The following is a 13,690-nucleotide window of genomic DNA, read 5'->3' as shown; positions in this document are numbered from 1 at the left end:
AAGTGGATGGAAGTATAGCAAGAGAAGTAACACACACCTTCTCTTTTATACTTGTGTATTACGAGCTACATTTATCACTATTAGTGCCTGATAAATGTAGCTCTTATTACACAAGTGTAGAAGAGAATATGCAGCATTGCATTTAGTCATTATAAAATGCATTACAATTATCCTGTAGAGTTACGAAATGATATCCCTAGAATATATGTGAGAAAGTGAGGATTTCAGCAATTAAATAATTTATATACAGGATTTCACTTTGAGAAAGGAGTGAAAAAATGATTTCCTGTGCACTGTAACACTCGCAGTAAAAGTAATATACTCGAGCCGCCGGTTGCAAATCCTAACTTTAAAGTGTCCTTCCACCCTGAACGCGCCTGACCTCATCTGATCTCAGAAGCTAAGCAGGGTCGGGCCCGGTTAGTATCTGGATGGGAGACCGCCTGGAAATCCCTGGTGCTGTAGGCTTATTTAAAGTGTCCTTCAACTTTTTCTTTTTTAGGTTTAAAAACAGATTTAGGTACCCAAGTGAACATTGAAATTGCTATGTAAGACCAGAAAGAAAACTCCCTCAAATAAATCTCTCAATTTAAATGTAAACTTTATATTCACATATTTGTCTGTTAATCATCAATTTTCCAGAAACTCACATGTAATTAAAAATAACACAACTTCATGGAAGACTTTTAATAACTCGAGGGATTCACTGTAGTTGTCTTTGTTAATAATGTCATCCTTTTGATTTTAAAAAGTAATTGCATCAATTTAATGGTACTTACAGCTCTACCAATTACTACATTTAAACATACATGGCTAAAAACAAGTATTACTTTTTTAAAATAAAAATTTATAACTAGCCCCAAACACTGTCTTATGGCTAAAATTCCTATAAAATGAGTCATTCTTCATGATGATCTATTTGGAATAAAATTCTGATGTGTGAAGTATATCCACTCACTCTACCACCAGTCTGGTAGGTTTCGTCCCACTAAGGTCTTTTAGACTCAAGTTTTCAGGTGTAGTAGTAACTTTCACTTATCATGTGAAGGAAACACTCAAAATAAACCATCTGTAACATTCTTAGCAGCCCATTACAATGACAGGAATTGAATCTGTCACGTAAATTTCAGACTCGCAAAGCAAGCTTGTCCAACCCACAGTCCCTGAGCCACATGCAGCACAGAATGGCTTTGAATGAAGCCCAATACAAATTAGTAAACTTTTAAGAAACATTATGAGCTTTTTTTGTGTGATTATTTTTTTCTTTAGCTCATCAGCTATTGTTAGTCTTAGCATATTTTATGTGTGGCCCAAACCAATTCTTCTAGTGTGGCCCAGAGAATCCAAAAGATTGGACTCCTGTGCTCTAAAGATTCAAAGCAGTACAATTAATATCCCTTTTTTTTTTTTTTTTTTTTAACGTTTTAGAAAACTTCTCTCATTCAAAACCAGAAAATGATGTCTTGAAGAGAAGAGAATGTCAAGATGTGCCTTAGTTTAATGCATATTGATAAAACCACTTCTTAGGATTTGTGTAATCTCTGTTATCGACCTTGTCTAAGCCAACTCTTAAGCTTCTCCAAAATGGCAAAGTTATGAAAATGTGTAAGACCTGTTTCTATGGCTTAAGTATTAAGTAAAATAAATAATGGAAGACCTTAGGGGAAAAAATCATAGATACTTGGACATTTTACTGTATTCATTTTTATTTTTTGTTTTTATTTATATTAGGATATTGTATAATTTTCAAACTAATAACAGAATCTTTTTGTATGTATATTTAAAGCATAACAAAATAAAAGTATTTCACAAAAAGATGTCCATATTACAGTACTATTGAAATATGAGGCACAGGGTAAGTATGCATTTGTGGGTTATAAACATAATACATTCATTTTAAAGAATAAACATTTAATGTGAATAACATTTTGGTTAAAATAAATATCATAGTAAATGTTAACAGCAACACCTGAAGTACATGGATACAAGAAAGGTGTTTTGTAATAGATACTATGTAGAATGGTAAAGCATTCATGAAATGGCTGTAATATCTTACTAAATTTACAATCATTGCACATCGTTGAGCACTTTATTTATATAGAGATACCCTTCATCCACCATTCCTAAACCTTACCATGCAAAACAAAGTTACTCCATATTTTCACTGGAGTAACTGGTACCAATGTCTAAATAAGGTTTAGAATCCACATAGCTTTCATTTTACTGCTCCTCAAATAAATTCAAATGTTTAACTTAATCAGTATACTTATGAACACATATAAAGAACATTTTATAGGTGACTAGATAAATTAGAGCTTCAAATCATCTTCACAATTCTTTGAAATTATCCCATCTAAAATTAAAATTTGATTTTTACACAGTGGTTTCTTTGGGAAAAATACGAAAACTTAGATTTTTAAAAAGATATAATATTCGAAGCAAAAAGTTTCCACATGTAGAAATAATAAATTTCCCTGATCATTAAATTCTTCCCAGCTATTTCCTTCTAGCAGATAGATTCACTGAGAAGAAAAGTTTAAATCTTTACTTAAAAGTCACTTTGAGGGGTCATGCTAATGAATTTTAGATCCATATATTCTTAAAGAAAAAAAGTGAGTATCTGTTCCAACCAGAGAACATTTCATCTCAATTACATTATATTAAAATGAACATGACATTAATGGTCAACAAGAATAATTCTTCTCATATTTCTAGGAATATATCTATGGATGCTCAGTATAAATCTTAAAAGCCACTAGAGTGTGAGAAAAACAATGCATCTAGTCCCCAGGAAAAAAAACAAAACAAAACAAAACAGATTTCCTTTACCTATTCCAAAATAAAATTACCCTTCAGAAACCATACATAACTGATTAGATTTCAAAAAACAAGTTTATACTTCTTGCCCTTTATACATTTTTTAAGTTTACAAAAAACTTGAAAGCATTCAAATGAGTGCAAGAAAAACACATATGAAAAACAAAACCAGCAGTTACATCGGCTAAAGAGAAGTGTTCTTTGGACATGAGGTTTTTACGTTGGCAGGATAATTCACCCTAAGGTTGTATGGTGGCACGGAGTCCTTTAACAGTGACTGCCTCGGGCTTCACAATTCTGTGAGGAGCTGGTCACCACTAATATGAAAGCATCCCGGGAAAGCACATCTGCACAAAGGCATTTACTAAACTCTGCCCATTTCCTTAAGCCACAGGAAGTGTTACCATCTCAGTCATCTTCGGGAACAAATACGGTACTTAGCTCAAAAGCTTCTCAATAGAAATGTTAATCTCATGACAATTCTGGCTGTAGTAATGGCTAGTTTTCATTTTATTACACATATTCTAGAATTATAACCTTGTCAAATGAATTGAAACTGTATCAACATTCACAGGTACAGTACAACACACATCCTCTCTTCCTCTTCAACAAGACCAAACACATGCACACAGGGTGGCCCAAATTTTAAAAAGTTTAAAAAAATGTTTTCAATCCGGCAAAAGTGTTGGTATACCAAATATCTTTTAAAAGGGCATTAGGCTCTCAGAAAGTATGAAAAAATAATGGATAAAATGCACATACAATATAAATAAGAAAGTAACTTGAAGAATAATATAAAAACATTTCTGAAGGGGACCAATCAGAACTTCAATAATACCTATGAATAAAAACTTAGGCTTATACTATAGTGTACAATTATGAGTTAAAATGCACTTAAATTTATAAAGAAACTGAAATATAGTACTGCAAGGTTATTCAAAGAATATTTTTCAAATGTACAAACAATAATGAAAACACACAAAGAAAGCCTTGGGCAATGTGCAACTTTAAAAATTATGATCACAACAGCCAAACAAATCCTTAACCACTTTTTAAATGGATTCATTTATACCATTTCAATGCAAAGATAATATCAAAAATACTAAAACAAAACAAAAAACTCTTCAGTGTCTGACTCATTTTGTCCCCAAATCTTTTCACATTTAATAGTTGCATTTTGAATGTATAAGCTAAGAGTTTTAAATGTTTCTCAAATAGTTTATGTCTACAGTTATCATAAGAATTATATTTGAAAACTACTCTAAGAACTAAAACTAGTACTTCGAACGTTTAAAAATAAAATCATGACAAAAGTTCACAATTGTGGGTCCACCTTAATGTCCATAAATTACTAAAAAAGAAACAAGTCACATGTTCAGATACTTTTTCTCAGGTCTGAGTCTACCCTGATGTGTGCCAAGCTGCACCTTCAATATTTGGCACTGATAGTCTATCTAAATACAATTTATCAGCAGAAAACTGTAAGTAATTCTAAAAACCTTTAGCCATTCAAAACCATCATGTTTCATTTTCTTTCCTAACATGCAATTCAATTATTCCAAAGTCATTTGGGTGTTGCAAGGAGGTGATTTAGGTGACTGGTACAAAATGAAGCTTATATGAAAACTGGTTAAGGATTCAAAGCACACTAGCTCTGAAATATTAATCTTAACACCAGACATAAACGGGGAGGTATGACTTGCACAAAATACTTTGAATTACTTTGGTTACACTCTAAAGAATATTGCATGTTTAGCTGCTTGCAGTACAGGCATGCATCCTCTTTGCTACGTCATAAACATAGGTGACGTCTGGTCGCTTCTCTGGATCTGGGTTGATGCACATATTAACTAACTGTCGTAGCTGTGAAGAAAGAAAAACAATAAAACCTGAATAAGACAACTTTTTTGGTTAGCTTACTGAAAAGAACAAATTATGAATAGGTTTAGATTTTATAAAGTAAGTACATTTTCCGACTAAACATTCATTGTATGAGAAATATGTGTAAGACTGCTGTCAGTAATTTAAAAACCAGTTAAATGTTCTGTAAAGTGCATTGAATGGACAGTATTAATGTCAACCAAAAAGTATTTTCCACAATCAGAGGCTTTAAAATGGACTCTGTTAGTTTTTTCAGATTTCAGTCAGAAGATAGCAGTCACTAAAGACTAGCCCTGTAAGTCTCCAAGTTAACTGTAAATACACACACACATATTTGATCTAGAATCTACTACAACAGACTTAGTTGTAAGTTTAAATGAAAGGCAATTAGAGTAGACATACATTTATAATGAACCATTTTATATAAATATACATTAAAAGTTTTATGTTAAGTTTTATATTAGAGAAAAAAGACTCCTTTAATTATAATAAATGAGCAAGGGAAGTTACAGTATTATTCCAATCCTCAATTGTGTGCAGAGGATTAAAATGTCCTCACTTTATAGATGAGAGAGAGTTGAAGTTTACTATTTTATTCTATTTGTACCATAGAATAAAAGCAGATTTCAACAAATTAAGAAAGTACCCTCACGTATGGTACTAGATCCATCAGGTAGAAGAATATAGGATTTTATTCTCAATTCCAATTTCTATCGGTTTACAAAACTATGTGTCATCTTAACATTGTATATGATCTTCCACAGACAATAAACTAAGAGGAAAAACCAGATTCTTTTGTAGGTCTGTCTTTAGGAATAATTTAGACATTTTGAAAATTTGCATTAACTCTTTCTGGCCATGATATTAGCACTTAGTAAGTTTTCAAATTACCACAATTTCTTCAGAGTTCTCAACTTTTACCATAAAATGACTTTCAACCAGAGTAAATACAAGTGGTGATAAAAAGCAAGGGTTGGATATGTTGCTAGTGCTATGGAGAAGGCTAAGGGCAGTGAGAAATGTCATCCTGAAGGAGAAGGTGGATAAAGGAGTCTGCCAGGTGAGGGTCAGAGTTTGGTAAGGAGTACAGTGAAACGGAAACCAGTCTTGTTGAAGGCACTTTGTAGCCTCGTGCCCTTGGGTAGGTCACTGTCTTTGGAGCTTCATTTCCTCATCTATTTAATAGGGAGGCTGGACTAGATGACCTGTAAGGGCTATTCTAGTCCTAATCTCTTAAACTGTATGATTCCAGCAGAATGAAATTTAATGATTCCATTTTAGCTACATTTGGATATTCAACAGTGTTCCACAGTAACGTTACACCCACTGGGAGAGCCTGAAGATTTTAATTTATATTCCTTGCAAAAGAGCAGAGAACAGCCTTGAAAACCCTTAAGGGGTATAGAAATACACAAGGCATTTTATTATGGTGATCTAAGAGAAATTTAAAACAGAAAGAGGTTGGCATTTTACCAGGTTAAAAACAAACAAACTAAATATATCCAGTTATACACAATGGAGAAGAAAGCGGGAAACGCACTTATATAATGACACGTATTTTAAAAGATAATGTGTTCTAACGGGTCATCTAGCTGTCAGATATTTTCTTTACAGATAAAAGCAAGAAAGCAAGCAGAAAGAATGGCAGGAAAAGATAACCATGGTACAAAAAATTCACTATATTTAGCCAAAATACAAGTAAAGAAATGCGGTAATAGTTTTTTGACTTCCTAACACTGTCACCTCCTTCAAGTTGGTTGTGAAATCTTACTTTTCCTGCATAGTAATTCAGAATAGGGTAGAATTTCCAACGCTTAGAATGAATGACTGACTTCAGTTCTCCTGGCACGAGGAAAAAACAAGATTAGAGATTAATGTTGCAAGTTTAGTTGAAGGAGATAGTGATTCTCCAGTTCTCCAAAGTAAAAAGGCAAGAACTGGGAAAAACAGAAAGGGAGAAAGACAAAGAATAAGGTTCACAGGCATGGGAGTGGCAGTGGCAGATGCTTCGGAACCGCTCCTTTAAGGATGGCTTTTCTAAGGGATGGCAGGTCAATTGGTAGGCAGAGCAAAGCACCTTGGAGTTTGCTTTTCCACCCCACTTACTGGTTCAATCTCCACCAAATACGAAGTGTATTTTGTCATAAAGAGTTTTCTTTCCCAGAAGAATCAACAGACCTATCACCATATAAAATCAGATACGTGAAATATACAACATGCATACTTCACTATATTTATGAATCCAATAATCTGTTAATATAGCTTTTCTTCAGGCCGGGCGCGGTGGCTCAAGCCTGTAATCCTAGCACTTTGGGAGGCCGAGGCGGGTGGATCACGAGGTCAAGAGATCGAGACCATCCTGGTCAACATGGTGAAACCCCGTCTCTAGTAAAAATACAAAAAATTAGCTGGGCATGGTGGCGCGTGCCTATAATCCCAGCTACTCAGGAGGCTGAGGCAGGAGAATTGCCTGAACCCAGGAGGCGGAGGTTGCGGTGAACCGAGATCACACCATTGCGCTCCAGCCTGGGTAACAAGAGCGAAACTCCGTCTCAAAAAAAAAAAAAAAAAATATATATATATATATATATATATATATATATATATATATAGCTTTTCTTCAATTACTTGTTACATTAAAAATAATAAAATATAAAAAGAAAACCCTATAAAATGAAAATACGCTTTGTCAATGCTCCCACTTATCTACCCCAGCAATATTTCCAGAGGGTCTACTCTGCAAGAGACACTGTGCTGGTGGCCTTTGATGGCACAGGATAAGACAAAGGACCTATCCACAGGGGAAGCCTTGCTGTCCAGGATGAGAATTAAGAGAACGACTCACCTTCCTTTCTAACCACCCGACTCTTTCATTCTTTCTTTTTGCCCCTCTTTTCCATTTTCATTCAATTGATCATGCACTAGTTTCCAATGGAGGATTATGTAGCAGACACTTTGTTAGGTGGTAAGGATAAAGCAATAATGAAAAACAGCACAGGCCCTTAAACAGCTTACAATCTAGCAGAAGATAAATGGAACAAAAAACAAATGTGAAAGAAGTCATAAAAATAATTCTATTATAAACTACGAAGTGATAGCTATCTCAAGAGATATCTGTGAGACAGAGGGAAAAGATTAAGTGTAGCTGCCCAGAGTACTTCCCTCTTTTTCTACAACCTGTTTAACTATGAGTTGTTACACCTCATTCACTGAGGATACCCACACAGCTGATGGTATCCTTCTCCATTCCAAGAACTACAACCCTCATCCTGGGTCACTTTCACATTTATTTCATGTGAATCAAAACAAAGCTCTTTGATTACCTGGCTGTAATCTTCCCTTTCATACCCGTTTAGTCTCTGCCTTCTAAGGACACAGCCTGTTTCTCAAAATGCTGTGTCACATCAGAAACGTAAGCACACGCTCCTGTCCTTCCACGTTTCTCCCTCCCTCCCTCCAGTATGGTTGTGTTTGATTTGACTGAGACCATTTTCAATCCCTTTCATCCTGGTCAGTCCTCCCCTTTTGGATTGACATCATTCAATTCTGGCCTAGACCTTAACTTCCCTGACGTTTTCTTCCTAGTTTCTTTTGTAGGTTGATCTGCCTTTGAAAAATCTACCAAATGTTGGTATGCCCTGAATATTGTCCTTTCCTTAGTTCTTTTCCCATTTCACTCTTCCTTCTCATCTTCAACAATTGCGCTTCCTCCCATGCCTTCAATAACCACCAACACGCTGAGGAACACAAACAGTCTCCAGCCTAGACTTCTTTGCAGGCTCTGTTCCCATAACTCCAACTGCCTTCTGAGTAAAGGTGCACATAAATATTCTCATTAAACATGTTTAAAACTGAAATCTGGTATTTTTTTCTCCCCTAACTGGTTCTTCCTAACGGTATCTCCAATTTCTTAAGTCACAAATTTGAAATTCACACCAGACATCTCATCATACTCCTTCCCATCTGCCTGACCGTCACCGACCAGTCCCAGTGGTCCCAGGCTCCTTAAACCTTGTGTTTGCTCCTGCCACAGCATCTCCACTGCCACTCTCTTGGAAAAGTCTTCCAACTGACGGCTTTGCTTTGGTTTTCTTCCAATCTCTCTAGCACTGCCTAACTACCCAGTTGATTACACTTTAAGCATTTCAATGGCTCCCCATGCCTCTTAGAAAAGCTAAGGTCCTTAGCATGGTATAACATGAGCTGCTAAAAATCAGTCTCCTCCTTCCCTTTCCAGGCTCCTATTTAGCCCCAAACTCCTCCTCCCTTCCCCTACCCCACCCTTATTCTCACTATAATAAAGCACTTGTAGCTCAGTGCTTGAAACTGCTTCATGCTCCTACATCTTTTACACTGCTCCTTTTCTTCTTACACCTCCCTCAAAACCCCTAACTCTGTGACCTGTCTCATGCCTGACCCATGGATCTTATAACTCTCAAAATGCGTAACTCTGTCACCTGTCTCATGCCTGTCCTATGGATCTTACAACCCTCAAAACCCCTAACTCTCTCACCTGTCTCATGCCTTACCCATGGATCTTATAACCCTCAAAACCCCTAACCCGTCTCATGCCTGACCCATGGATCTTATAACCCTCAAAACCCCTAACACTCTCACCTGTCTCTTGCCTTACCCATGGATCTTATAACCCTCAAAACCCCTAACTCTCTCACCTGTCTCATACCTTACCCATGGATCTTATAACCCTCAAAACCCCTAACTCTCTCACCTGTCTCTTGCCTTACCCATGGATCTTATAACCCTCAAAACCCCTAACTCTCTCACCTGTCTCTTGCCTGACCCATGGATCTTATAACCCTCAAAATGCGTAACTCTGTCACCTGTCTCATGCCTGTCCTATGGATCTTATAACCCTCAAAACCCCTAATTCTCTCACCTGTCTCATGCCTGACCCATGGATCTTATAACCCTCAAAACCCCTAACTCTCTTACCCGTCTCATGCCTGACCCACGGATCTTATAACCCTCAAAACACCCAACTCTCTCACCTGTCTCATGCCTGACCCATGAATCTTATAACCCTCAAAACACCCAACTCTCTCACCTGTCTCATGCCTTACCCATGGATCTTATAACCCTCAAAACCCCTAACTCTCTCACCTGTCTCATACCTGACCCATGGATCTTATAACCCTCAAAACCCCTAACTCTCTCACCTGTCTCATGCCTGACCCATGGACCTTACAACCTTCAAAACCCCTAACTCTCTCACCTGTCTCATACCTTACCCATGGATCTTATAACCCTCAAAACCCCTAACTCTCTCACCTGTCTCATGCCTGACCCATGGATCTTATAACCCTCAAAACCCCTAACTCTCTCACCTGTCTCATGCCTGACCCATGGATCTCCTCGCTGCATATCTCTTCTCTAAAGTCCTTCCTCATTATTGCATTTGCCACACGAATTTACTATATTCTACTTGGTCCCCAGTGTATGCTTCACATACTTGTATTAAAGTCTTTAGAATACTTTATTGTAATTCATTAAATGTCTGTGTTCTCTTATTAAACTGCAAGGGGTGGATACTGGATGAATGGCAATTACTCACTGGCTTATGGAATGAATGAAAGAATGATGAATGGGTAACTTCTGGCTGAGGAAAAAAGAAAAGGTTGTTTTGGAGGTGGTATCTGAGCTGAGGTCTGAAGCAAAAACATAATCTTAATATATAAAAAGGGTAGAGAATTCTAAGCAGAGATAACAGAATGAACAATGATTCTTGGCCAAACAAAGTATGATGTGTGTGAAGGCAATGGCAGGTACGGCTGCAGGACTGCGGAGCCACAGGGATGAAATGATAAGCTGAGGCCAAAGAAAAGAAAGGCTTAAGGGGTTTCAAATCTATTCACATAGACAATGGGAAATCAGTATTTAAGGCAAGAGGGAGAGATCATCAGAGTTGGGCTTCAGCACATATTTTCTTGGTGCAGACAGGCAAAAAGAGAACGATGCCAGCAGAATGCTCAATTAAGTTCCTCTAAGATTTCAGGCAAGAAATAGCATTCATCAGAAGTCTTCACCAGGGTATATGAAGTGGAATAACAGAAGTGGTAACACTACAGGAGGTGTGGCCTTGAGACGGCAAGAAGGACACTTGGAGTTTTTTTTAAGATGTCACATTTGAGATACTGATACATTGAGATTTCGATAGAAATATGAATTCCTGAATTTTGGGTTGAATTCCACATTCATATCAAGATTACTGAATTACATACATTAAATATGTTTTGTGACTCTACCATGTCTAGATTATGAAGATAAAGGAGACAGCTCAAGTGAAAAGTTGTTAACCTATATTAAACAGTAATTTTTAGTTGTATGGTTCTCTTAAATACTCATGTGTTGATTTAGTCTGGCTTAATGGCAGGTATCATTCTGGATTATAAAAATATTCCAGGCTGGGGGTGGTGGCTCATGCCTGTAATCCCAGCACTTTGGGAGGCTGAGGTGGGCAGATCATGAGGTCAGGGTTTCAAGACCAGCCTGGCTAACATGGTGAAATCCCATCTCTACTAGAAATACAAAACTTAGCTGGGCATGGTGGCGCACGCCTGTAATCCCAGCTACTTAGGAGGCTGAGACAGGAGAACTGCTTGAACCCAGGAGGTGGAAGTTGCAGTGAGCCTCCAGCCTGAGCGATGTAGAACTTATCATTTTACAAAATCTTCCATATAATTTTATTTTTAACAGCTATATTTAAAGCATTGTAATCTCCCACAACAGTCTCATTTTACAGATGAAAAATCCAAGGATGAATTAAAAAATTAATGGTGAAACTTGAGTTGGAACTCAAGTCATTTGATTTTTTTCACGCAGGTCTTTTACCACTTGCCACTGCTGACCGCTTGTTTACTTTTACCTACTTCATCTTTTGGTTTGAATTTCTCATGATGCTTAATACAGCTATTTATACATGATGATTAGTAGTAACACTAATTTCAAATCATTTCCATGATAAAGGGATAACACTTGATTTAAGGTATCACCTGAATTCCAATCAGGAGACATGAGTGACTAGATACTAACAGGTCATCACAGAATGGAGAAAGTAACATGGGTAGTTTATTCCACTCAGAGATTGTTCTGTTATTTAGTGAACACAGTGGTACGATGGCTCAGATTTCATTAAGGGTGTCCACCTGACATGCTGTTTGTTTTCCTCTAAGCAAATCAAGAGAACAGAATTCAGGTTCTTGTCAAAGAGTATATAACCTCAAATAGTATGTCGTGTAGTGGGTTCTATCAAATTTGTGTTAGGAATTAAAGTTTAGGGAAGACTCTGTAATGAATAAAGTCATCTTTACAACTTTGGATAATCTAAGTTCTATCCTTCAGTTAGACCATCAGAAGGCTGCATCTTGGGAGCACATTTGTCTATCCTGCTGACAAATCACCTTTCCAAAATGGTGCCTTTATATACCCTTTTGGATTTCATCAAACATCACTTAGGCATTTGCTATAAAATTGATGTTGAAGACACTGCTTGGTACATTACTCACAGATCTTCATATAAGATATTTCTACCATAATTCAGTAGGAGCCGATTTTCTCTTTTGTGAGGAACTATTAATAGTATATTTCCCCCTTATAAGCAGCAACTAATTTGCTTACTATGTTTCCCTTTGTGCCATGAGATAAAGGAGCAACCAAGTGAGAACCTCAACCACAGCGACTCTGTTGGTCATAACAGGTATACATTTCCATTCCCTTCCATCCCTGCTTCTGAATTTTACTTACATATCCATTTTAACTACAGGTAAGTCATGTCTGTTGCTATAAATTATCTCAAATCTTTTTTGAAGAAAAGTTGATTGTCAATTACATAATAGGAGATTTATACAGGTTGAATTCTTAATTTCATGTAATTTTCCTTGGTATTTGTGAGATAATTATTGGTTGTTCTAAAGATACACTTAAACAGACCTGTTACTCTAGTGGGGGAAAAAATCAGTTGCAAAAATCTTTGGCATAACAAGGGAAAAAAATCACAAGTAAAATTTTATGCCTTTAATGTTAATAATTTGGTTTAAAAATGTGAATTCATATGGATTCATGAATAGTCCTGTAAGACTAAATAACAATTACAAACAAGGTCACATCTCCTTTTAATGAATACAAAATTATAATATCACTTTAAGATGGTAGAGTCATTTGTGGCCCTGCCATCATGAATAGGAGGATAAAATAAATAGTCACCTGTGTATATTATAAACCGGGTATTGTATTAAGAGCTAGGGTTTAAAATTCATCCATCAGAAGAGAAAATCCATTTTTATGTTGTTAAATAACTATATGTAATAGGTTGACTCATGGTTACGAAGGGGTGCACTTTTTGCAGCTAGTGAACATATCTGGGGTTATATTACTTAGACTTGGATATTCCACTGAATTATTCGTTTTTCTAAGACTCCAATGGAGAACTGAAAATACAGTCCCCCAAACATTTTCAGATCAAAAGATATCTCTTTATGCTCTTTGAGATATCTCTAGGATTTCAAATAAATGCCAGTTCCAGTGCTAAAGAAAAACTATCTCCTAAAAGGTAATATTTAATATTTATGAACCATTCTATGCATTTTACATGATTTAATTTACTCAATCTTCATAAAAACTCTATGGGGTGGACACTACTGGTATATACAATTTTAAAGAGTAGTAACATTCCCAAGGCCACCACGGCACAAGGGGCAAAGCCTGGATTTGAAATGAAGCAGTCTAGCTCCAGCGCCCAAGCTTTTAAATACAGTACCATATTATACTGCCAGAGAAAATTCTAACTTGATCTGCAGGGTCCCTCACGGCCACCTCTGCACAAAGGTGGGGTGACCTTCCACACAGTCAAAGATAGATTGCTAGGCTATCTGATTTTCAAAAGAATGCTAGCTCTAACACCAGTTCCTCTGGTTTCTAAAATTAATGGATCTGCCTTCACATTTCATAGGCCAATTCTTACCAAAAAACAAACCAA

General features: G+C 36.5%; 1 protein-coding gene and 1 pseudogene across 2 annotated transcripts in view; one reads left to right on the top strand and one right to left on the bottom strand.

Annotated features, from left to right (window-relative positions):
- The first annotated feature begins 349 nt into the window (after positions 1 to 349).
- Positions 350 to 468, top strand: LOC135268254 (5S ribosomal RNA; annotated as a pseudogene).
- A 1,230-nt stretch (positions 469 to 1,698) lies between these two features.
- The window catches only part of NEK7 (NIMA related kinase 7), a 159,802-nt gene continuing 147,810 nt past the window's right edge, over positions 1,699 to 13,690 (bottom strand). For both annotated transcript variants that reach the window (XM_012459581.2, XM_012459582.3), the window contains exon 10: positions 1,699 to 4,680. In XM_012459581.2, the coding sequence (XP_012315004.1) occupies positions 4,570 to 4,680 (111 nt within the window). In that variant the 3' untranslated portion in view covers positions 1,699 to 4,569. The remainder of the gene's footprint in view (positions 4,681 to 13,690) is intronic.

The sequence above is a fragment of the Aotus nancymaae genome, unplaced genomic scaffold (assembly GCF_030222135.1).
Source record: "Aotus nancymaae isolate 86718 unplaced genomic scaffold, 86718_ANA_hifiasm-v0.15.2.pri h1tg000039l, whole genome shotgun sequence".
In the NCBI taxonomy this organism is placed as follows: domain Eukaryota; kingdom Metazoa; phylum Chordata; class Mammalia; order Primates; family Aotidae; genus Aotus; species Aotus nancymaae.
Note: the sequence above shows the minus strand (reverse complement) of the source record. Positions and strands in the feature narration are given on the sequence as shown.